This window comes from Oryctolagus cuniculus, chromosome 10, assembly GCF_051225735.1.
Source record: "Oryctolagus cuniculus isolate XC-2025 breed Fujian yellow rabbit chromosome 10, ASM5122573v1, whole genome shotgun sequence".
Lineage (NCBI taxonomy): Eukaryota > Metazoa > Chordata > Mammalia > Lagomorpha > Leporidae > Oryctolagus > Oryctolagus cuniculus.
In genome coordinates this window covers 103,371,057-103,396,171 of record NC_142876.1, presented here as the reverse complement: position 1 = coordinate 103,396,171, position 25,115 = coordinate 103,371,057, and the positions used below count along the sequence as shown (strand labels likewise).

The 25,115-nt window shown below is 50.2% G+C and overlaps 2 protein-coding genes and 1 non-coding gene across 5 annotated transcripts; all 3 read right to left on the bottom strand.

Moving 5' to 3' along the window:
* Positions 1-352: 352 nt before the first annotated feature.
* On the bottom strand, positions 353-16,513 carry PRSS45P (Putative serine protease 45). Of its 3 annotated transcripts, none has more exons than XM_051852545.3 (6): positions 16,304-16,513; positions 14,462-14,497; positions 3,128-3,275; positions 2,013-2,287; positions 1,154-1,317; positions 353-838 (listed from the first exon to the last, which is right to left on the bottom strand). In XM_051852545.3, exons 1-6 carry the CDS (start codon positions 16,509-16,511, stop codon positions 605-607), a joined length of 1,065 nt encoding a protein of 354 aa, XP_051708505.3. In that variant the 5' UTR covers positions 16,512-16,513; the 3' UTR covers positions 353-604. The 3 variants fall into 3 exon arrangements, with proteins under 3 accessions (XP_051708505.3, XP_051708506.3, XP_051708507.3); XM_051852546.3 differs by having other exon boundaries at positions 14,471-14,497; XM_051852547.3 differs by lacking the exon at positions 14,462-14,497.
* Positions 7,220-7,326, bottom strand: LOC127492522 (U6 spliceosomal RNA). The gene has a single exon (XR_007922037.1). It is a non-coding gene; the product is annotated as a U6 spliceosomal RNA (small nuclear RNA).
* A 1,037-nt stretch (positions 16,514-17,550) lies between the features above and the next one.
* Positions 17,551-22,707, bottom strand: LOC127492452 (serine protease 44). Its single transcript, XM_089304921.1, has 4 exons — positions 22,358-22,707; positions 21,725-21,987; positions 20,470-20,630; positions 17,551-18,751 (listed from the first exon to the last, which is right to left on the bottom strand). Exons 1-4 carry the CDS (start codon positions 22,495-22,497, stop codon positions 18,377-18,379), a joined length of 939 nt encoding a protein of 312 aa, XP_089161047.1. The 5' UTR covers positions 22,498-22,707; the 3' UTR covers positions 17,551-18,376.
* Between the last annotated feature and the right edge of the window lie 2,408 nt (positions 22,708-25,115).

Sequence of the window (25,115 nt, the reverse complement as noted above, 5' to 3'; positions counted from 1 at the left end):
CAGTGGTGGTACCTTCATCCCAAGTTGGTCCCCTTGTTGAAAATGCCACCAGCAGCCAACACGATGCCTGCTCGTCGATGCCCAGAGAGCAGGAGTGTGTGGGGCTCAGCTTGGATCAGCTTAGGCTGCTGTGGAACTAGGTCAGTGCCCACCTGGAGTCAGGTGCTGGCACTCGGGAATATGCACACCCACGTTACAGAAGAGGAAAGCGGGGACACACACTCAGGCACTAGTGATACAACAAAAACTATGACCCCCTACCTGGGGAGTTCCCTGGCACAGCCCATACCTCCCACCCACCCGCAACCCCCAGTCCACCTCAGAAGATAGGAAAAAAGAATCAACTCACCAATTTGTTTGCACAAATTTAATGCCTGCCATCCTGGTTGCCCTTTCTACAACCTTCTAGGCCACACTTCCCTCTTCCTGGTTACCCAGGGCCCAGTCAGCCACCACACCCCTTTCTGCTGGGACACCAGAGAAGGGCCCCAGCTCCCAGGGCCACTCCTTCCCTGCCCTGACTCTTGGTGAGTGTGGACACTTGGCCCGAGTCCATCTGGTGCCATTCAGCAGAGGCTGGGCAGGAAGAGGAAGGGGAAAGCAGTCAGAGGCCCAGCGGGGGCCGCAGCAGCCAGGACAGGAGTAGGAGCCAGGGGGAGGTGCGGGCACCTGAGAGAGTCCCCCTGCTCATCTGCTTCTTGATCCAGCTGGTGTATCTGGTGACACGGGTGTACACGCCTGGATTCTGGGCTCTGGCACAGGCCTTCTCCCAGGACAAGACCCCAGCAAGAATCCATCTGCCCTCCACTTCGCAAGCCAGCGGCCCCCCGGAGTCACCCTGGACAATGAGAGAGGAGTAATGGAGGCTCTGGGCCCAGATGGGCCTGCTGGGCCCCAGACTGGCCGCCCCTGGAGCTCTTTTCAGAAGATGTGCTGCTCCCGCACAATCTCACCACCAGGAGTCCTCCTTCGCCTCCTCAACTGGGGACCTTCCCCCAGTAGTGGCCAAAACCCAACTGAGAAGGGAAGGAGAACAGATGGCTGCCTGGTGAGGGTGACAGCGAGTGAGGCCAAACAGACCCCTGCCCAGGACTGGCCCCCACCCAAGGACTGTTCCTGAGGGAGAAGCTGCCAGCGCCTCCTGGAAACTCACATAGCACAAGTTTTCCCCATAGTTGGTGGCACAGATCATGTCGCCCAGGACGAGGGGCACAATGCGGGGGTACAAGGACTTCCTGTGGTAAATCCGGTCACACCTCTTATTGTCGATGATGAACACCTCGGCCTCCTGCAGCTCTGAAGTCAGTGTGGTGTTGGCTATGGGTGAGACCAGGAGTGAGTCCCTGCTAGGCTCTGACCTCCGCCCAGTGTCTGGCCAGGCAAGCCATGCCCCCTCTACAACCTTCCGCCTGGTCCTTCCCCCTGCAGTGTGGGCCTGTAGGGCCAGCCCCTCCCCCTCGAAGGCTCCGATGGGGGATCCACTTCCCTGGAAAGTTTCTGCTACAGAATCAAACCGGTCACTGTCCATGGCACAGTGCAGCCAGAGGCTGCTGCTTCTCTCCAGACCAAACTCTGTGCTGGCTGCTGGCTGCGGCACCTGACAGGTGCCCTCAGGCAGCCCCTGTGCCCAGAGCGCATGCCAGGTCTCTCCTAGCGTGATCCCAAGATTGCCTGACTGGGTCTTCCTCTCTTTCCTTGTGACTTCCTTCCAGGCAGGGCAAGCGCTTCCAATACTAAGGGCTTGGCCTGAGACAGCTGCTTGAAGTTTGTCAAACAAAGGTGTGGAGGAGTGAGTGGGTGAATTTATGAACCCTTGTGCTGAGTTTCTGTAAGAGGCTTTGCCAGTATGAACAAGGTGTCCATGGAAACCATGACAACAGTAAACACACGGGGAGTGGTCCTAACATACCCAGAGATGACAGTCACGAGCTTCGTGAGAGGTGCCACGAGGGGTCCACCAGGAAAGAGTGCATGCTGTGGGACCACGCTCCACCCTGTGCCCCGCGGCTCACCTGAGAAGCGCTGCTTGACCTGGCTCCAGCCAGTCACCCAGCACTGTGTCCCAACCTTCACGCTGAAGTTGGGTTCCGGGAGGCAGATGGGCTGCACATACTTGCTGAAGGTGACAGGAGTGCGAAGACGGAGCAGGGCAACATCGCCAATGATGAAGGTTCGACCCCAGTACCTGGGGTGCATGATGATGTCCTTCACGGGCACCCAGAGCGCCATGCTAGGAGACACAGGCTGCAGCTTGGAGGAGCCTACCATCACCGAGTACTCCTGGGTGCTGCAGGAGACACAGTCCCACCTGGTAAACGTCAGGGCCCCCAGCAAAGGGCTCTCCTGCCTCCCTCAAGGACCCTCTCGCTTGTCAGAAGTCCTGCTCGAATTGCTGTGTTTATCCCTGTTCTAATCTTGGGGTCTTCAGAGTCAGAGATCTGACTTCCTCCTCATTCGCTGTTGAGTTGAGTCAAGGTAGTCAAGTTGTGCTGTGTGTGCAGGTGTACAGGTGTTGGTGTGTGTTCTCAGTTGTGTGAACAGGTATACAGGTATTGGTGTATGTGTTTTCTGTTGTGCTGTGTGTGCAGGTGTACAGGTGTTGGTGTGTGTGTGTTCTCAGTGTGTGTACAGGTATACAGGTATTGGTGTATTATGTGTTCTCTGTTGTGCTATGTGTACAGGTGTTGGTATGTGTGTTCTCGGTTGTGTGTACAGGTATACAGGTACTGGTGTATGTGTGTGTTCTCTGTCATGCTGTGTGTACGGGTGTTGGTGTGTGTGTGTGTTCTCAGTTGTGTGTACAGGTATACAGGTATTGGTGTATGTGTGTGTTCTCTGTCGTGCTGTGTGTGCAGGTGTACAGGTGTTGGTATTATGTGTGTAGGGGGTGGGAAAGGCTCTGAGTTTTCTTGTTGACTACTTAGGATACAGTCTTTGTTGCCTGAGCTCCTGCCCCAGCTCATTCTCTGCCCCTGTGAGATCCTGAACATGACCTTTCCCTGTTCCAGACACCCCTTCCTCTTCTCCCCCAGCCCCCTCTCCCCCATGCTATTTCACAGAGGAAATGAGGATACTGGCCCATTGTAGCCCTGGGTCTCCAGGCCCTGGACACTTGGCCCACACTTACCCTTGGATGCAGTGGGCAGCAGTCACCACCCAGCTGGAGTCAATAAGGGCCCCTCCACACATGTGCTCATTTTCCATCCGTAGGCTCACCTCCCAGGGCCAATGGCGGGTCTTGGCAAAATCATCTGCCCACCAGGGTTTACCACAATCTTCAGGAACAAAACATATAGGGGAGACATAGTGATCACAAAGGGGAAGATGAGAATGACTAAGACAAAGACTCCGTCAAGGGCCAACGTGCACAAGGCTGTAACTCAGGCTTACTCCTATTTCAAAGAGGGGGAGATAGAGCATAGGAGAAGGGCACTGGGCTACACAGAAAGAAAGAGGGACAGGGACAAAAAGCATCAAGACAGAGGCTTAGAGATATGAAAGCAGCAGAGAGAGAGATACTAAGTTTCACAGACAGGGGCCAGTGCTGTGGTGTAGCAGGTAAAGCTGCCACCTACAGTGCCGGCATCCCATATGGGCGCCAGTACATGTTCCAGCTGCTCCACTTCTGATCCAGCTCTCTGCTATGGCCTGGGAAAGCAGTAGAAGATGGCCCAAGTCTTTGGGCCCCTGTACACACAAGGGAGACCTGGAGGAAGCTCCTGGCTCCCAGCTTTGGATCGGCATAGCTCCAGCCATTGTGGCCATCTGGGGAGTGAACCAGCAGATGGAAGAGGAAGACCTCTCTCTCTCCCTCTCTCTCTCTCTCCCTCTTTCCTCTGCCTCTCTGTAACTCTGTCTTTCAAATAAATAAGTAAATCTTAAAAAAAAAAAAAGATTCACAGACTGCACTCAACAAAGAACCTCAAAACAAGGGAGAAGTAGAGGAGTTCCAAGATGCAGATAACACTTCCTTGGGGCAGGGGTGAGGGGTGGGAGGTGGGGAAGTTCCTAAGCTGTGTTCCTGATGAGCTACTTTTGCTGCACCTCTCAGATGCAAAAGGTCTCTGTCCTCTGTCCCCACACCACTCGAATTCTATGAAAGCTTAAGGAGCCCACACAGCTCCCCCTCCCCCCCCCCCACACTCTTAGTCTGCATGGAGTACTAACAATCCAGGCTAAAAATGAACAGAGAGACAGAAATTCTAGATAAAATATTAGCCCCATCATTTTTTTTTAAAAACCATGTTCCATGATCATGTAAGGATTTCACCAAGAGTGCAAGGGTGGTTGCACACTGGATGGCAAGGCAGAGGGGCAGAAGAGGAGGGGCTGGGAACCAGAAATTTTGACCTTGTAACGTGGGTGGTGATCACACAGCAGTGTGATAATTCCTCAAGTCAGACACTTAGAATTTGGGCAGTTTTTATATGCTGATAAACTTTCAACAAAACAACCTACTTTTTAAAAAGATTTATTTTATTTTATTTGAAAGGCGGAACTACAGAGCTTCTGGTTCACTTTTCCAAATAGCCACAGCAGCCGGAGCTGCGCCCATCTGAAGCCAGGAGCCAGGAGCTTCTTCTGGGTCTTCCATGTGGGTGCAGGGGTCCAAGGACTTGGGCCATCTTTACTGCTTTCCCAGACCACAGCAGAGAGGTGGATCAGAAGTGGAGCAGCCAGGTCTCAAACCGGCCCCCATGTGGGATGCTGGTACTGCAAGCGGCAGCTTTACCCTCTATGCCACAGTGCCAGCCTCAAAACAATCTACTTTAAAAAAAAAAAAAACAGGGCTGACACTGTGCTGTAGTGGGTTAAAGCCCCAGCCTGCAGCGCCAGCATCTCACATGGGCGTCAGTTCTAGTCCCAGCTACTCTACTTCTGATCCAGCTCTCTGCTATGACCTGGGAAAGCAGCAGAAGACAGCCCAAGCACTTGGGTTCCTGGGCCCATGTGGGAGACCCAGAAGAAGCTCCTGCTCCTGGCTTCAGATCAGCTCAGCTCTGGCTGTTGTGGTCATTTGGGGAGTGAACCAGTGCAATGGAAGACTTGTCTCTATGGTTCTACTTCTCTCTGTAACTCTGTCTTTCAAATAAATAAAATAATTCTTTTTTAAAAAAATCAACAACACTTCTCTATCCCAGCAGGACCAACTAGAAAATATACTGAAAATAAGATAACATTTTCAGAATAAAAAATTACAAAGTTCAGAAAAAATTACTTATCTAACACTAGACCCAACTCCTGTGGTAATAAAATTAATTCTAATAAAGGGCATAGACAGCAATTGGTAGAAGGGGCCTGTGTTGTGGTACAGTGGATTAAACCACCACCTGCAACATCAGCATTTAATATGAGTGCTGGTTCAAGTCCAATGTGTTCTACTTTTAATCCAGCTCCCTGCTAAGGTGCCTGAGAAAACAACAGAAAACAGCCCAAGTGCTTAGATCCCTGCCACCCACATGGGTGACCTGGATGGAGTACTGAGTTCCTGGCTTCAGCCTGGTCTAGCACCAGCTATTGCAGCCATTTTGGGATTGAGCCAGCAGATGGAAGATCTCTCTCTGTTTCTTTGTGTATATAATTCTGTTTTCAAATACATAAATAAATCTTTTTTTTAAAAAGTACATGATTAGCAGAGATTAGCAGAGACATAATCCTTGTTCTGAAATAGAATGACTGATTTACCGCAAATTCATCTTTACGTTCATTTTCCAAGTTAGAATTTTTAAGGAACTTGATAAAGCTGACACAAAAAAACAAAGGCCCATGAGTAGCCCAGTCTTTGAAAAAGTAGAGCACAGAGGTAAGGAGGGCCCTGTCCTAGCAGGCATAAAAATGCAGGCGAAGGCTGTCACAGCAAGAAGTATGCCTTAACAGTACAAGGACAAATGGGTCAACACAAAGGAAGAGAGAGCCCGAGACTGTTCCACACACTACACACAGGAACTTAAAGTAAATAAAGGAGCCACTACAATCAGTGGGAAAGAAAGGATGTGGATTAGCTTGCAAAACTGACTCACCACAAAAGAAAAAAGAAAAACAAAATTATATTCCCTGCTAACACTTGAAGATCTAAGGATTAAAGGTAAAACTAACAAAACCTGTGACATGGGGTGGGAAAGATTCTTGAATCAAAACCTTGAAACACAAACCCTAAAGCATACAACTGATGAACTTGGGCAACAGGGATTAAGATGGCTGAGTAAGGAGGTAGGAGAAAATAGAAGACAATTCAAAAAAGTGGAGAGTGCAGTCTCAGGGAAGAGTTAGGTAGAAAACAGCAGAGGAAATGCTACACGAATTGGAAGAATGCAGTGAACCTACCTGGAGGGTGAGGACGTGCACTACTTAGGACGCCAGCAGCTGAGAGCCTCCACACCACTGTTGGAGAGTAAGGTAAGACCAGACTGCAGCAGCCCAAGCCACTGGGGAAAAAGCTGCAGGAAAAGCCTAGAGGGAATCTGGCTTGGAGGCCCGTGGGGATAGTGTACCCACCAAATTAGAGGAGAAAAAACAAAGCATGGGCATGTTTTCTCTCTCCTCAACCACCCTGAAAAGGTGTCCTATAACAAGCTGACAGAGAGCAGGTGCCATTTTGGCCATATGTTACAGCTGCACCAGCTCGTGTCTACACCCAGCAACCAGCCAAGAAGAAACTCCTGAGTCTGGTGGGGAGATGAGATGGGGGGCTAGGTGCTCATGACTGTGGGAGGCTTGTGTGCTGGGACTGTGAAAATACTGAGACTGCATGGGAGGACTCAGGATGTGGCTGGGACTTTGGGCAGTCACTGTGGGAGGCTCCACACGATCAGGGCTCCCTGGTTGCCTGGTGATGGACATTGCTGGAGGTTCTGAGCTTACACTGGGGACTGCACAGATCCTTTGTATGGTCCTTGTGCACAGCAAATAATATACTCACTGGGGCTAGTGCCCAGGCACTTATCTCCTTCAAGGAGAAGAGCTCAAGCTGAGTCTATGCCAACAGACAAGAAGAAACCTACCCTCTGATTAAAAAAAAAAAAAAAAGGAAATTTACCATGCCAAACCTGGGTGTGTCACCTTTTTTTTTTTTTTCAACTCAATCAGTCTCTTTTTACTCTGGTAATCTCTTCCAGAGTTAGCTACTTCCATTGTAGGTGATGAAATGTGTTAAGGCTCCACTTCAAATGTTGGCACTGCTATGAGCATGGTTTTTCCCTTTACTGTAATTCAGAATTTTAAAAATATGGAACGCTTCACGAATTTGCGTGTCATCCTTGTGCAGTGGTCATGCTAATCTTCTCTGTATCGTTCCAATTTTAGTATATGTGCTGCTGAAGCAAGCACCCTGGGTGTGTCACCTTAGATATACCTTTCACACTGGAGCACTCAACAGAGCTCCCTGGCTATACCCACTACACACCTCTAGATATTCCCTGAAAGCATACACTCCACTAATCCACTCAAAGTCCAAAGATAAAAACCACCACAGCAAAAAAACAAAGAAGCAAACGAGTATCTCCACAAATGCCAAACAACAAATGCACCAATTCAGGAAACAACAATAAGGAAGACAACATGATATCCCCCAAAAAAACACAACACTTCAACACTAGATTGTGAAGATGATGAGATTGAAGAAATGCCGGAAACGGAATTCAAAAAAATGATCATAGGATTACTTAGCAATAATCAGAAGCAAATGCATAAACTAATGAAATCCATACATGACATGAAAGAAAATTTTTCCCATGAAATTGAGATCTTAAAGAGAAATCAAAATGAAATCTTGGAAATGAAGAATTCAATAGAACAAATAAAAAATACAGTGGAAAGCCGTAACAACAGAATTGGTGAAGCAGAATAAAGAATAGAAGACAAAGCACAGAAAATTATACAGTCAGACCAAATACAAGAAGGAATTAGAAAATTAAAAAACTCTATTGGTAATCTACAGGATACTACCAAATGACCTAGCATATGGGTTCTAGATGTTCCTGAAGGTATGGTGGAAAGAGAAAAAGGAATAGAAGGCCTGTTAAGTGAAATAATAACAGAAAAATTTTCCCAATTTGGAGAAAGAAAGGAACATCCAAGTACAGGAAGCTCACAGAACTCCTAATAGACCAGAAAAGATCTTCACTATGACACATTGTAATAAAAGTCTCCACAGTAACACACAAAGAAAAGATTCTAAAATGTACACGAGAAAAATCACCAATTAGACTCACAGTGGACTTCTCATCAGAAATCCTACAGGCTAGGAGAGAATGGCAAGATATATTCCAAGTCTTTTTTTTTTTTTTTTTGACAGGCAGAGTGGACAGTGAGAGAGACAGACAGAGAGAAAGGTCTTCCTTTACCGTTGGTTCACTCTCCAATGACCACCACAGCTGGCACACTGCAGCCAGTGCACTGCGCTGATCCGAAGGTAGGAGCCGGGTGCTTCTCCTGGTCTCCCATGGGGTGCAGGGCCCAAGTACTTGGGCCATCCTCCACTGCACTCCCGGGCCACAGCAGAGAGCTGGCCTGGAAGAGGGGCAACCGGGACAGAATCCGGTGCCCCGACCGGGACTAGAACCCGGTGTGCCGGCGCTGCAGGTGGAGGATTAGCCTAGTGAGCCACAGTGTCAGCCTATTCCAAGTCTTAAGAGAAAAAAAAAACTGTCAACCCAGAATACCATGCCCTGCACAGCTCTCATGTATGAATGAAGGTGAAATAAAGACTTTCCATGACAAACAGAAACTGAAAGAATTTGTCACCACCTGTCCAGTCCTGCAGAAGATGCTTAAGGATGTGCTGCACACAGAAACATAGAAACATGGTCATCACTGTGGAAGAAGGTAAAGGAATAAAATCTCCCAGGAAAAGTAAAAGGAAATCCAAAGGAAAAAATAGAAATATTTCTGGAAAAATGGCAGGCCAAAGTCGTTACTTATCAGTAGTCACCTTGAATGTAAATGGCCTTAACTCTCCAGTTAAAAGACAAACACTGGCTGAATGGATTAAAAAACAAAACCCATCTATTTGCTGCCTACAAGGAATGCATCTCACCAACAAAGATGCACACAGACTGAAAGTGAAAGACAGAAAAAGATATTCCACGCTAACAAAAAACAAAAAAGAGCTGGTGTACCCATCCTAATATCAGACAAAATAGACTAACACAAAAACTGTTAAAAGATACAAAGAAGGACCTATATAATGATTTTAAGGGATCAATTCAACAGGAAAATATAACTATTATAAACATATATGTACCTAATTACAGGGCACCTGGCCATTTAAAAGAACTGTTAAGGGATCTAAAGGAAGACATAGACTCAAATACAATAGTAATGAGGGATTTCAATAACCCATTTTCAGCAATCGACCAGACAGAAAATCATCAAGGAAACAGCAGAGTTAATCAACACTATAGACCAAATGGACCTAACAGATATCTACAGAAATTTTCATCCTATAGTTGCAGAATACATATTCTTCTAACTTTGCATGGAAACTTCTCTAGGATTGACCACATGCTAGGCCATAAAACAAGTCTCAGCAAATTAAAAATAAATCATATCTAATGCATCTTCTCAGACCACAATGCAATAAAGCTGGAAATCAGCAACTCAGGAATATCTAGAACATATGCAAACACATGGAGACTGAACAACATGCTCCTGAATGAACAGTTGGTCATAGAAGGAATCAAAATAGAAATCAAAAAATTTCTGGAAACAAACAAAGATGACAATACAACACATCAAAACTTATGGGATACAGCAAAAGCAGCGTTAATAGGTAGGCTTATAGAAATTGGTGCCTACATCAAGAAATTGGAAAGAACCAAATAAATGAGCTATCAATGCATCTCAAGGATCTAGAAAACCTAGAAAAAAATGGATAGATTCCTGAACACATACAACCTACCTAAATTAAGCCAGGAAGACACAGAAAACCTAAATATTATTAAGACAGAAATTGAATAAATAATAAAGACCCTCCCAACTAAAAAAAGCTCAGGACTAGATGGCTAGTCCTGCTAGTCACTGCTGAATTCTACTAGACATTTAAAAACTAAATCCACTTCTTCTCAAGTTATTCAAAACAAGTGAAAGGGAGGGAATCCTCCCAGCATCACCTTAATTCCTAAACCCGGAAAAGACACAACAGAGAAAGAGAACTGCAGACCAAATTCCCTAATAAAAATAGATGAAAAAATCCCCAACAAAATTCTGGCCAATTGAATCCAACAACATATAAGAAATATAATTCAGCTGGACCACGTGGGATCTATCCCTGGTATGCGAGGGTGGCTCAACATTCGCAAATCAATCAATGTGATACATCATATTAACAAACTGAAGAACAAATACCATATGATTATCTCAATAGATACAGAGAAAGTATTTGATAAAATACAATACCCTTTCATGATGAAAACTCTAAGCAAATTGGGTATAGAAGGAACATTCCTCAACACAATCAAGGCAATTTATGACAAACACATGGCCAGCATCCTACTGAATGGGGAAAAGTTGGAAGCATTCCCACTGAGATCCAGAATCAGATAAGGATGCCCACTTTTGCCATTACTATTCAGTATAGTCCTGGAAGTTTTAGAGCCATTAGGCAAGAAAAATAAATCAAAGGGATTCAAATTGGGAAAGAGGAAGTCAAATTATTCCTATTTGCAGATGAAATGATTCTATATATAGGGAATCCAAAAGACTCCACCAAGAGACTATTGGAACTCATAGAAGAGTTTTGTAAAGTAGCAAGATATAAAATCAATACACAAAAATCAATAGCCTTGGTATACACAGACACTGCCACAGCTGAGAAAGAACTTCTAAGATCAATCCCATTCACAATAGCTACCAAAAAAAATCAAATATTTTAGAATAAATTTAACGAAGAATGTCAAAGATCTCTATGATGAGAATTATAAAACATAAAAGAAAGAAATAGAAAAAGAAACAAAAAATGCAAAAATCTTCCATGTTCATGGATTAGAAGAATCAATATCACCAAAATGTCCATTCTTCTGAAAGCAATTTACAGATTCAATGTGATACCAATCAAAATACCAAAGGCATTCTTCTCAGATATAGAAAAAATTATGCTGAAATTCATATGGAAACACAGGAGACCCCGAATAGATAAAACAATCTTATATAACAAAAACAAAGCCAGAGGGATCACAATACCAGATTTCAAGACATACTACAAGGCAGTTATAATCAAAACAGCCTGATACTGGTACAAAAACAGATGGATAGACCAATGGAACAGAATAGAAATGCCTGAAATCAATCAAACATCTACAAAAAACTTACACTTGACCAAGGAAGTAAAACTAATCCCTGGATCAAGGACAGTCTCTTCAACAAATGGTGTGGGGAAAACTGGATTTCCATATGCAGAAGTATGAAGCAAGACCCCTACCTTACACCTTACACAAAAATCCATTCAAAATGGATTAAAGACCTAAATCTACGACCCAATATCATCAAATTATTAGAGAACATTGGGGAAACCTTGCAAGACATTGGCACAGGCAAAGAGTTCTTGGAAATGATCCCAAAGGCACAGGCAATCAAAGCCAAAATTAACAGATGGGATTACAATAACTTGAGAAGCTTCTGTACTGCAAAAGAAACACTCAGGAAATGAAGAGGCAATCAACAGAATGGGAGAAATTATTTGCAAACAATGCAATTGATAAAGGATTAATAACCAGAATATATAAACAAATCAAGAAATTCCACAACAAAACAAACAACCCAGGGGCTAGCTCTGTGGGGCAGTAGGTTAATCCTCCGCCTGAGGTGCTGGCATCCCATATGGGTGCCCGGTTCTAGTCCTGGCTGTTCCTCTTCCAATCCAGCTCTCTGCTACGGCCTGGGAAAGTAGTAGAAAATGGCCCAAGTGCTTGGGGCCCTGCACCCACATGGGAAACTGCGAAGAAGCACCTGGCTCCTGGCTTCGGATCAGTGCAGCTCTGGCCGTTGCAGCCATTTGGCGAGTGAACCAACGGAAGGAAGACCTTTCTCTCTGTCTCTCCAGCTCACTGTAATTCTACATCTCAAATAAATAAATAAATCTAAAAAAAAAAACCATAATGAGGTTTCACTTCACCCCAGTTAGAATGGCTTTCATACAGAAATCAACAAAAAACAAATGCTGGTGAGGATGTGGGGAAAAAGGTATCCTAATCCACTGTTGCTGGGAATGCAAACTGGTAAAACCACTATGGAAATCAGTTTGGAGATACTTCACAAATCTGAATGTAGATCTACCATATGGGCCAGCCATCCCACTCCTGGGAATTTACCCAAAGGAAATGAAATCAGCAAATAAAAGAGTTCTCTGCACCCCCATGTTTATGCAGCTCAATTCACTATAGCTAAGACATGGAATCAACCTAAATGCCCATTAACTGAAGACTGGATAAAGAAATTACAGGATATGTACTCTATGGAATACTACACAGCGGTAAAAAAAAAAAACTGGTCATTTGCAACAAAATTGATGAATCTGGAAAACATCATACTTAGTGAAATAAGCCAGTCCCAAAGGGACAAATATCAAATGTTCTCCCTGATCTGTGATGCTAATAGAGCACCTGAAAGGAAATCTGTAGGAGTGAAATTGACACTTTGAGAAGCAGTGACTTGAACAGGGCTTGTCTTGACTGTCAAGGAACAGTTTTGTTTTTTTTCTTAATGGAGAATGGGACTGGGAATGGGACAGGGAGGAGGAGGTGGGGTGACAGTAGGGGTGGGAGGACGGGTATTGTGGGAAGGATCACTATATTCCTAAAGTTGTACTTACAAAATTGGTACTCGTTAAATAAAAGGTTTCTTTGGGAAAAAAAAAAAAAAACTGATGACTTGGCTACGTGCAAATCAAGGAGTTCTGACCCCTGGAACAAAGTCAATGGAGGACAGACTGGAAGGTGACATTCACAATATCAAAAATCAATGGAATACTTTACTGGAGGCATAATAAGGAACTCTAAGGAATCAAAAAGAAAAAAGAGTAGACAAGACAGAAAGGATAGCACAGGCACTTTATCAGTGGAGGAAACTCAAGAGGCCACCAGCATAGTGAGATGCACCCAGGCTCACCAACGATGAAAAAGTCCAAATTAAATCAATTAGTCATATTCCACCTATTAGATTGGCAAACAGAAAATGTGGATCAAGAGTTGGTACATCTGTGGCAACATAGTCAGCTTCATCAGAAGTTTGGGGAGCTGGCTAAATTATCCAAGATGGATAGCAGATAAAATTATGGTATTAACATAAAATTTGGGATTTTTTTTCCAAGATTTTTTTTAAGGTTTATTTTTGTTTGAGAAAGCAGAATATCAGAGAGAGGTTATTTCCATCCACTGGTTCACTTCCCAAAAGGACACGATGACCAGGGCTGGGCCAGGCTGAAGCCAACTGCCTGGAACTCCATCCAGGTCTCCCATGGGCGCGTCAGGGGTCCAAGTACTTGAGTCATCTTCTGCTGCCTCCTCAAGCTCATCAGCAGGGAGCTGGAGTGGAAGCAGAATACCCAGGACTCAAAAGAGCACTCTAATGTGGGATGCTGGCAACACAAGCAACAGTTTAACCTGCTGACTCCATCAGTGTAAACTTTTAAAGATGACTAGTAGACTATTTTCAGAAAATATATATCAAAATATTCAGTCATAAACAGACATGCTATACATACTGCCCACTGACTCTGGAAAAAAAAAAATACGTGCATGAGTTGTTTGTACGACTTGTATTTTTGCAGTGTTTTGTACTTTTAAAATTATTTCTAAATGAAAGTTTTAATGGGGCTGAATTAAAGAGGAAACAGATTTAGAATACACCCAATTTACACACATTTAAAAACATATACATACCAAACAGCAACATGCATTCTTACCAAAACACAAACAGCATGGTCCACACTGAACACAGCAGAAAGGCTGGGGTGGGAGAGGGAAAAGGGAAAGAGGATTGGGGTATGGACAGATGCAGGAATGACTAACTTAATCAATCACGCGATCAATAATGCATCCGAGTAAGGGCCTGGTAGGACCTGTGACAACACAGGGCCACGAACCAAAGAACAGGAGCAACCTGGCCCTGTGGTCTAAAGATAAACAGGCAACCCAAGAGCCAGGCTCTGCAGACCCTGCCACAGACCTGGGAGGCTCCAGCTGCATCTGAACAGTTCAGGGCCCCATAGGCGTGGAAAGGCTCTGCGGCATCCCCTCATGGGGTGCAGGGTGGGCTGAATTTGAACATGCTTTGCATTCCCACAGGAGCCCCAGATACACCTCCTCTGGACTCTTAACGTCTCTAGTCCTGGCAGCCACAAGCTGTCCTTCAGAAAACAGACCCTGAGATTAACTCTGCTCCCACAGACCCAGAAACACTCTCTATGTGATCCTGTTCAGGACAGATCCTCCCAGCAACTGAGGCTTCTCCCACGGCCGGGGCTCACCTGACCCACCTTGTCTGGTGCTGTCCTCTGTGTAACCTGGAAGATAAAACAGGGGCAGAGGCGAAGCACCAGCTTGTGAGAGGATGACAGTGAGGAGAGGTACATTTTTCTTTAATCAGTTAATTCACTCATTCACTAAATATTTCCTCATCTCCCATTTGCTTCCCAGCCTGAGGCCAGAGGGGTATCAGACACAGCCTGCCATACCCTGTACAGAGGAGGAGACAGATGTAAATACATGATCATCTGCAAATCAGAGCAGGTGCAGACACACAACCATCTCAAATCAATGCAGGAAGAGGGCCGCTGGTATCCAGTATGTCCCATAGAGGTGGCAGACGGAAGAGATTTTTGAGCCAGGTCTTACAGATGAGGTTAAAGAGGAATGAAAAGTGATCATGACATCCTTTAAAGAAGAAACATACATCCTGGTGTATGCCAGAGAACCAGAGGACAAAGGCAAGGCCATGGCGGCAAGAGATGATGCCACGGGAGCAGAGTCAGGGGTCCAACGTGAGAGCCTGTGAGCCAGCCGAGGTCCGAGAGGGTAAGGCGGTATCGTGAAGGTGGTAAGACGGAGGCAGTGAGCTCCTGACCGAAGCTCTGTGGAGCCACAGCAAGAATGGAGTCTGAATAAGGAAGCGGTATGAGAACAGATGTGATGAGCCACGAAGATTTAGGGACGGGAGTGGGTCCAGGATGAGATCCCAGTTTCTGGTTTTGGAGAAGAGTGGCTCCCACCCACTGAGGTAGAGGACCAGGTTGGGGAAGCCAGTCTGTAGGAAGATGACCACCTCTGCTGTGGACGCCCAGGAGGTGTCTCCAGGTGGTTCGAGTGGAGATGACGGGCAGGTGGCTGCACACGCAGACATGCTGGGTTATGCGGCACCATCCCACAAATGGCAGCTCAGCACCCAGGGCCAGCGACCTCCCCCACAGAGCAGTGAAGAGAAGAAGCAGATGCCCACAGGCTCCTTAGAGAATATCAACAGGGCAGGGCTGGACAGGGCAGGGCTGAGGGGAGAGAGGCAGTCACCCCTCAGGCAGAGGAAACCTGATAATGACAGAGCAAGTAGTAGTGGGAGGCCAAGGCCCCTGAGGGCGGAGACACAGAAGGAAAGGGCTAAGATTTAAGTGGGAATGGAAGCTCAGGTGGAACCCTTCTTTTGAGAAGGGCTGCAGCCAGGGGAGGGAAGGAGGGAGACCAGATGTATGAGAGAGGGTCCCACACTCCAGGGCACCACGCAGTGGGCTGACCCTGCACAGCAGCCTGCTCCCTTCGGTTCCTGAAAAGTAGGGGACAACGGGTTGCGGAGAGCTGGAGAACACGGCACCCTGAGGCCTGCAGTTTCTGATCCAACTTGGCCCCTGTTAGGAAGCCAACTGAGTTGGAATAGAGGCTCTGGGAAGAGGCCGAATTTTAGAATGGTCCTTTAAGGGATGGAGATGAAGAATTTGCCCGGGCCGAGCTTCTTGCCCCAGTGTGAGGTCTCCAGTGGGGCCTGGCTGCCAGGGGAAGCTCAGGGCCTGAGGCAGAGGCTGCAGTGGAGACGGGAACTGGCGAGGCTGAGCCAGTAGTCACGCCGTCCGGACTGGCAGGCCAAGGAAGTGGCATGTGCAGGGAGCGCTGGTCCGCTCGCGTCCCCAGGGGGCAGTCGGGCGGCTGTGGCCTGAGGGGAGGAGGCCGGAGAGGACTAGAGCCTTGGTGAGATAGTGGGAGAGCGCAGTCGAGGACCAGCGACCAGGGTGTGGGCCACACAGGTCCTGGGGGCGGCGCAGGGCTGAGTGGGCCAGGCGGCGCGGCAGAGGGAGGAGGCCCAGCTGAGGCGTCGCCCTCCTCACCCGAGTTCAGGGGCGGCGGCGAGAGCAGCAGCAGAAGCAGCGTGACCCGGAGGCTGAGGACCCAGCGCCTCGAGGCTACAGACCCAGCACCCCCACTGCGCAGCGCGGCGGCCATGAGGCCTGGAGCTGGCATGTGGCGGCTGCGAGGCCCGCAAGTGATGGCGTCGGAGCACGTGACCACGCCCACACGTGACCAGGCAGCCGCCATGCCTCGCGGACCTCCCCTGCGCCTACAAGGGTGCGTCCCGCGCACCTCCCAGTCGCAATTCTTCAAGCTGACCTTGGAGTCCCGGGGACTGTGGTGACTGCCCTGGTGGTTGGCCCCATGAAAGCACCCCGAGTCTCCCCTAACTTTCAGGACCGGGCCTGGGCCACAGAAGCAATACTTGAGCTGCATTTAAGGCTAAACCTAGGAGGCGAGCTGAGAAGGGAAGAGCCGCCTTCTTCCGCCGACTACCAAGAAGATCAGAGCAACGAAGAGAGGTGGTGACGGGCCCGGCGGAGGGCTCTAGCAGGTTGCTTTGCAGACGGACGCTCTCTGCGGAGCCGCTGGGCATTAGATACTGGGAGGGGAGCACCAAGAAGCTTGCTTCCCTGGTCTAGTGTGGGTGTCCCGCTGACCCCTGGGGACCACGTTCCCCGGCTGAGGGGGCTGCCATGAGAGGAGCAGAGTGCCACTTCTTCCCTCCCTCCCTCCCTCCCTCCCTCCCCCCAGTGCCTTTCTTACTGCAAAGCCTTGGCTCTCAACAGGAGGGCCCCAGACACCAGCAGCACAGGGAACTTACTGGAAATGCACATTAACTGTTTTAAGCACTCGAGGATGCAGGCAGACAAAGCCCGAACCACGGGCTAGGAATGGTGCTAGACATGGAGAAGAGCTACCTGCTGACCAAGAACACCTTTCTGTGATGTTCGAGTAAAAAGGATGGTTAACCTTGGGGCCTGGTAAAGCCTCCACCTGCAGTGCCGGCCTCCCACATGGGCGCAGGCTGGAGTCTGGGCTGCTCCACCTCCAACCCAGCTCCCTGCTAATGTGCCTGGGAAAGCACCGGAAGATAGCCCAAGTGCTTGGGCCTCTGCTCCCACATGAGAGACCCGGAAGAAACTCCTGGCTCCTGGCTTCAGATCAGCCCAGCTCCAGCCATCGTGGCCATCTGGAAAGTGAACCATTGGATAGAAACACTCTCTCTCTCTCTCTCTCTCTTTCTCTGTAACTGTGCAGCCTGAGCAGGCTGTCCTGACCCCTGTCCATCTACAGCTTAATAAGAACCATAAATGACTTCCTTACCTACCTGAGAAAACAATACGAAGACTGTCACAGGCAACCCCAGGGAAGCAAAGCTTCAGAACACACAGAGCGTATTCCCGACATTTATTCAGTTACCATCTGAGATCTCCACGTTCCACAACGGCCTCGCCACAGTGCAGGGCATCCCCGGATGCAGCCATGGGGGCGCTGAGGAAGGGGCGCCAGACTAGGTTGCGCAGAGAGGGCCGGGGTGGCTGAGCCTCTTCACTGGAAGGTGGGTCCACACGGGGGTGCAGGGAAACCTGCCCCAGCCCCAGACAACTGAGCCAGACATGGAGATCAGGGCGTCGCACCTCGACAGGAACCAGACAATGCCTTCTTTGCGAGCTCAGCATGACCAAGCTGACTGGTTTGACTGAGTCTCAGGTGAGAGCCCTGAAACCAGCCAGCTCTGAGGCTGGCGTGACTTTAGCAGGCGCTCTGCACGATGTGGATCGGTCATTCAGCTACACCAGGTAGCTCGTCTGGTCTAGCAGAGACCCCTTCAGCACCCCCTTCACACCAGAAATATCATTCCCAGGAGCATGCAGGTAACAAACGGGGGGCGGAAGCGGACTCTGGATCAGGCCTGGCCGAGGCAAGAGACCAGAGCAATAGCCGGGGATACTCTGCAGACCACAGTCTCCCGCAGCACTGCCGTGTGGAGCTCTGGCATCAGTGCATCCCAGAGTCTGAGGCAGACACGGAGAAGGAAGGGGAGGATGCTGGGGGCTGGGGGACATGGAAGTGGGGGCTGGGAAGCAGGAGGGAGTGGGCAGAGGAGGTCACCGGGTCACCGGCACGGCCAGCAGCAGCACCAGGCCCAGGAGCACCATGCAGACCCCCACGGAATGCACGCACGGAGCCTGGCTTAAGATGGTCTTTATCCAGTCTCTGTACTCACTAACCTGCGTGTAAACTGCAGGAAGGAAAGTTTTACCACAGGCAATGCCCCAGCTCACAATCCCCACCTGAATCCACGTCTCGTTGAATTCACAGACCAGAGGGCCTCCGGAATCACCCTGGAAAAAGAAAAAAGACACCAAGTCCAGGGAGACAGGAGGATCCCCATCCGGGCAGGCCGGCAGCACTGACGGGCACAGGGACACGGCACGCTGGGGCCTCCCCCACACACCGCAGGGGCCCTCCACGAGCAGGATTCAGGAACAGCAGATTGAGGCTGATGGGAAACTGTAACTCCTGGGAGGAATGCTTCTCCTTCCTGCTGCTCAGGGACACAGACATGAGACACCAAACCCATAGGTATCCCCAAAACACACAAAACGTGGCGCTGAGGGCCCTACTTTAACCCCCGACCCTGCCGCTCATGGGGTAACCACGCAGCGTGGACGACCGCAGAGCCAACCCCACTGTGGCTCCCAGGCAGCGCCTACTCTCACCGGGCATCCTCAGGCTCCAAGGCTGCTCAGTATTTTGCAGGTCTCCATGCAAGGAAGGGCCTAACCCTTACCTCCACCTCATTCTCTCCCTGCCACCAAGCCAGGAGCCCCGCACCCTCCCCACATCAGCCCCCCTGCCGCCAAGACCCTGACCCCTGCCCAGCCCCCTCCTCCAGCACAACTCTGCCTGTCCCTCCCCAAAGCTGGCCCTCGGTCTCACCAGCAAACCCCTCCAGGAGAAAACCAGGGCCTCCCTCCGCCTCTCCCGCACCCCGTCCTCTCCCCCGCGGGCCGCCACTGTCAGCCTGGAGCACAGCCCAGCCTGCACTGCCCGTCACTGCGCCACGATGACAACGAGCTCCTGGACGGCAGCCCCTGGCGCCCCTCTAAGGCAGCCGCTGCTCTGCAAGGTCGCCCTGCACGCGCCTACCCGGCCCCACCTGTGCTTCCTGCAGAACGAAACTGCAAACCCGGACTCGGCTCTGCAGGCTGCAACCACCTCCCACCGCAACCCACCTCCTCAGGCCTCATTGGCCACTTCATTGCCTGCAATTGTAAAAATAAAAGCTTCCCTATACACTGTGACATAGGAGGTTAAGTCTCTGCCTGTGACGCGAGCATCGCATATGGGCTCGGGTTCGATCAGGCTGCTGCACTTCCACTCAAGCTCCTTCCACTTCAGATCCAGCTCCCTGCTAATGTGCTGGGAAGGCATTGGAAGATGGCCCAAGTCCTTGTTCCCCTGCACCCACATTGGCAACCTGAAAGAAGCTCCAGGCTCCTTGCTTTGGCCTGGCCCAGCCCTGGCCATTGTGGCCATTTGGGGAGTGAACCAGTGGATGGAAGATCTCTGTTTGTCCTCATGTCTGTGTATCTCTGCCTTTCAATTAAATAAAAAATAAATCTTCAAAAAAAAAAAAGGTTTTCTAGACAAGAGATGCTCCCACAGAACTCGGAGCCTCTGTCCACACCATCCCCCGTCCCTGCTGGGCCGTTCTCTAGCTGAGAAACCAGATTCCCCCCCTTCTAGAGGCCTGCTCAAGTGCTGCCTTCGCAGAGTCGCTGGGCCGAGGGCAGCGTGTGAGCCTGGGGTCCCACAGACACTACAGGAAGACCCTGAACCTCGTCCTGGATCTCACCTTCCATGTGGGTACAACGGTTTCTGACATCTGGGCTGCGGGGTTGTGCAAGGGTTAACTGGTAACAGGGTTAATGCTCACCCTGCATGGTGACAGCCACACTGGAGGATCTCACTGCACACAAGTGCGCATCAGCATTGCCCGCCCCACTGCCCACCCACCCACAGGGCCCTGAGGCAGCAAAGGCTGCTCCCTATGGGAAGAACACAACTGGCAATTCCCAGAGACATAGTGGGTTTCTACCATGATTCTCTTTAACCGAGGGGTGAGTGGGGGAGATGCCACCAACTAGGCCATGGCCGTAGGGAAGAGGGATAAGCAAACCACACATGGACTGACCCAGCATGGACTTTTGCCCTTGTGTCGGTAGCCACAGATCATCCCTTTTCGCACTATGTTGCTTGACAATCCTAATTCCTTCTGGAACTGCGCATTACAGATGTTATAGGGAATAATGTCTTGCTCCACCTCCTGAAGCTCCATTGGTGATGGCATCCACGCTGACGACAGACAAGGAAGAACTTAGTGTCAGGAGAGCATCTCTCAGTACCCACTCGGGCCTGACCACGTGGTCACCCACTCGTGCCTGACCACGTGGTCACACAAACCACCTGACAGAGGCAGGCCGGCCAGTGGGCTGTGGTCCTCATCCAACTCAGAAGGAAACCCAGGCCTAGTGCAACATCAAGAGTGGAGGGGTAGGGCCAGCACTGTGGCATAATGGATAACACCCCCACCCCAGCCTGTGACAGTGACACCCCATATGGGCATCTTTTCATGTCCTAGCTGATCCATTTATGATCCAGCTCCCTGCTGATGGCCTAGGGAAAACAGCACCAGATGACCCAAGTGTTTGAGACCGCTCATGCGGGAGACTCGAATGAAGCTCCTGGCTCCTGGCTTCGCCTGGTCTAGCCCTAGCTGTTGCAGCCATCTGGGGAGTGAACCAGAGGATTGAAGATATCTCTCTATTTCTCTCTCTCTCCCTCTGTCTATAACTCTTTCAAAGTAAGTTAAAAAAAATTTTTTTAAGAAAAAGGGGGGAGGGGCAAGAACACAGAAGAAAACACATAAGGGGGCCAGGCAGGGCCCTGCCAGCCTGTGACAGGACAACCAAGTGACCGCCACTCTGAGCATCAGTGCTAACTGTGACAGCTCTGAGCACCAGCAAAGCATCTCTTCTTTCCAGAACAAGACACTAGGTGCTTGTACAGGTAGCACCACACCCAGCCTTTCTCTAAGGAGAGGCGGCCCTGCAGCCCACAGGCAGGGTGGCTCTGCCTTGGCCTCCCACTTGGGGACACACAGCCCACCCCATCGGCGCAGGTACTTCTAGTGAGGGGCAGCTCCATAGGGCACACAGCCCCTCGCCCCCGAGCTGGAATCCCCCCTGGAGAGAACCCACCATACCCGGCGCCCACACCCAAGGTCCTGCACAGCAACAGGAATCTCAACCAGCTGCAGAAGACCCCCTGCAGCATCTGCTCCCCACCCCACCCACCCTCTACATGGCCTCCCTGTCCCCATGTGGGGCTGCAAGGCTGCCCCAGGCCACCAGGCTGCCCCACCTCAGCAACCTGCCTGACAATCTCACAGTTTGGTGCCAGTCGTCCCCATCCAGTGACCCAGCACACTGTTCCGCTGTCCACGTCTGCCAGCTTCTCAGGTAAGCACACAGGCTGGACATACAAGGAGAAATTCACAGAGAAGGCCAGCAGCGCAAGCGCGAGGTCATGACTCATCGAAACAGAGTTAAATTCTTGATGGATAACAATGTCCCGAACAGGAACCATGACTGAATTTGTGGATGGAGGGCGCAAGCTGTGGCCTCCCAGCTTCACTGTGTAGTCCTCATAACTGTGGAAAAAGGAGGTGGCCTTCACAGACACCTCGGAGTGGCTGCATACTCCCCTCCACACACCCCAGTGCTTCCTCGTGTGCCCCCAACCCACCCCGGTTCTGGCCCCAGCTCCCAATGCCAGCTGTCAGCCAGATCCCCCCAAACTACATCCCCTCACAGGACCCCTGACCACTCTTGCCCATCGGCCCAGCCCAATGGCAGTACCACCAGCGGCTTGGCGGCAATGCCAATCATGAGGTCTCCCCGATGAACAACTATGGGCACCACCCCATGTTTCAGATGAGAAGAGGAAGCCTCCATCAGGAATAACACTGGGACCAGTCATGAAAATGATCAGCACCCACGGGCCCAGCCCCACATACTCACCCTAATATGCAGTGGGCGGCAGTCAGGACCCACCGGCTGGAGATGAGGGAGCCTCCGCACACGTGGTCACCCTTTGACTGCAGGCTCACCTGCCAGGGCCACCTCCTCTCAGGGGCCGGCGCTCCACCCACTATCTTCATGGTTCTATTGCCGCACGCTGATTGGCTCGGTAAAGAGAGGGCACTGGACGTGAAGCCGCCGCCCCCACCCCGCCATTTCCGCCCAGGCCGCCCAGGGCACAGCAGGTTACCCTCAGGGAGCTCCCATCTCTCCAACCCCGCACCACAGACCTGGCCCCACGCAGTACCTCGAGGAAACAGCTCCACAGCTGGAGACGTCCCAGCCTGCTCCAAGTCCTGTTGTCCTGTGGGTGCTGACCTGACCGGAGCTGCAGTGACTTCCGGGATCCTCACAGATTTCCGTGGTGCCAGGGGTCCCGGGGGCTCTGGGCTCAGCACGGTCACCCCAGAAGCCTCGTTGTTTCGGTAACCCCCACCTGCAGAAGAACAGTCCAGCGAGGAAGACAGGAGAGCCCGGCGCCCCTCGGCCTCCTCCTCCTCCATTTCCTCCTGGCCTGCAGTGCCCACCGCACCCCCACCGCCATCCCCACCACTTTCTGCGTCCCCAGCCCTGTGCGCCGCCCGGCCCAGCCATGTCCTCTCCCTGCCCACCCAGAGCCTCACTGAGCACGGGCTGAGCCAGCTGGAGCCACAGCAGGAGGCCCAGGAAGAAGCCCCTGCGGGGACCCTCTAGGGACGCCATGGGCACTGCCACAGGCACCGCCACACACTCCTTTGCGCCCCCTGGCGGCGGCGCGCGCCCCTGCACTCGTGTTGGCGGGAACGTGGGGTCAGGGGTCAAGGGAACGCTGCTCTCCCAGGATTCCTGATCCCGATCCCCCTTAGGAGATCCATAACCCGTCTAGGTTATGCTATGAAAGATGGGACTTCGAATACGTGATTAACCTCACGGGCTGCAGTGGAAACACCTCCCCGCCCCACGAAGCTTCACACCACACCATTTCACTCATGGGTTCTACATGGCTGTTTGCAGGCTCACGTCTGGTAAAGGAAAAGTGCTCCCAACACCACCCAGAACATTCATGTAGCTGAAGTCAGCCTCACAGAGGGACCATCCCCATGCCGACAACCCAGCTCAACAAATGCACCTCTGCTGGCCCTCTGCAGGGCCCGGGGTCTCCCTACACACAGCTGCCCTCCACCCTCTCGTGCCACCATCAGTCTCAGTTCTGGCTCCTTCCTCGTGTGCCTTCATGGGTTGACCACTCCAAGCTGCTTCCCCAACGCCACACTGTACCCTACATGACTGCCATCATCACACATCTTGACAGACTCACTTTTATACTTTTCCATCTTTCTTCATGAAGTTCACCTGTGAAGAACTGGCTTGTCTCACCAGCAGAGTCTCCCAGTCAACACTTAGTCAACTGCTCTTCTACAAGTTCCCTGTCTTCTCTCCATCCTGCAAGCTGACAGTTGGACCCAGGTTCAGTACTCTGATCAACAAGATTGCAGGGTGTGCATTCTTTTTCCAGGAGACTCAAGATCTGCATGTCTGCTTTTGGAGGAGAAGTTACCAGCTGATGATGACATTGGCCTAGATCCTCAAATTTATTAGGAGTTGAAAACACTGTTATTCTATTTGTATGGTTCTCTCTCCCTTGTGAGGAAAACTTTTACAAAAATGTTGGAGTTAAACATATTGTATGAGTTTCAATACCTTGCAGTTACTACTCTTACTACAGATTTATAATATGAGGTCACAATATTTTCCCTCCACATTTACCAGAGTAGAACTTGCTTCCCAACCCAGCTGTCCTTATGACCATCTCTGACCAACAGGATGTGATAAAGGAAGGCTGTACACCTTCTGAAGTTGGCAGAAAGAGGCAGTTTAGCATCTACTTTCATGCTATTAGAATACCTGAGTCCAGAGTCCACCTGCTCTAGCTCTACAAAATGAGAAGCCCTTGGAGGGAATTGGAGGACGCCTACCCATTCTCCCCATCACCAGCCTTCAGGTAAGCAAGGCCATCTTAGGACATCCTAGCCCAGGAAGAGCCGCTCCTCACATGTCGCCTGAGGGATGAGCTCAGACTTGAACAGCACAACTGCCCAACTAACCAACACAACTATGAGAAACACAGCTGAAATTATGACTTATAAAGTCATCATGCACACTGATTTAGCAATTACAGAGACTCTGTCCCTAGTGGGAATACAGGATCAGGTGCCTATGAGCCTCTGGTCAAAATATTCTCAAAAACAATCAGCAAATTGGCCGGCGCCGCGGCTCACTAGGCTAATCCTCCGCCTAGCGGCGCCGGCACACCGGGTTCTAGTCCCGGTTGGGGTGCCGGATTCTGTCCCGGTTGCCCCTCTTCCAGGCCAGCTCTCTGCTGTGGCCCAGGAGTGCAGTAGAGGATGGCCCAGGTGCTTGGGCCCTGCACCCCATGGGAGACCAGGAAAAGCACCTGGCTCCTGGCTCCTGCCATCGGATCAGCGCGGTGCGCCGGCCGCAGCGCGCCGGCCGCGGCGGCCATTGGAGGGTGAACCAACGGCAAAAGGAAGACCTTTCTCTCTGTCTCTCTCTCACTGTCCACTCTGCCTGTCAAAAAATAAAAAAAAAAAAACAATCAGCAAATAACCTATGTTTCTGTGTGTTCTTGTTTAAAGAAGCTTGATTTAATATACTCTGCTGCATCATTGAACTCATAGCAAACAACACTTCATTTTAT

Bases quoted from the DNA above. Each gene is read 5' to 3' on its own strand.
- LOC127492452 (XM_089304921.1), bottom strand. From the start codon at position 22,497: ATGAAGATAGTGGGTGGAGCGCCGGCCCCTGAGAGGAGGTGGCCCTGG. The intron at 20,631-21,724 runs GTGAGATTGTCA...GTCTGTCGTCAG, and splicing joins GGGACGACTGGCACCAAACT to CGTGGATGCCATCACCAATG. The intron at 18,752-20,469 runs GTCAGTCCATGT...TGCTGTTCCTGA, and splicing joins AGGGCAAAAGTCCATGCTGG to ATCCTGCTCGTGGAGGGCCC.
- PRSS45P (XM_051852545.3), bottom strand. From the start codon at position 16,511: ATGGCGGCTGCCTGGTCACGTGTGGGCGTGGTCACGTGCTCCGACGCC. The intron at 3,276-14,461 runs GTGAGCCCCGGC...TTGTTCCTGAAG, and splicing joins CACCAGACAAGGTGGGTCAG to ATTGTGGTAAACCCTGGTGG. The intron at 2,288-3,127 runs GTAAGTGTGGGC...TGTCTCCTGCAG, and splicing joins GCTGCCCACTGCATCCAAGG to CACCCAGGAGTACTCGGTGA.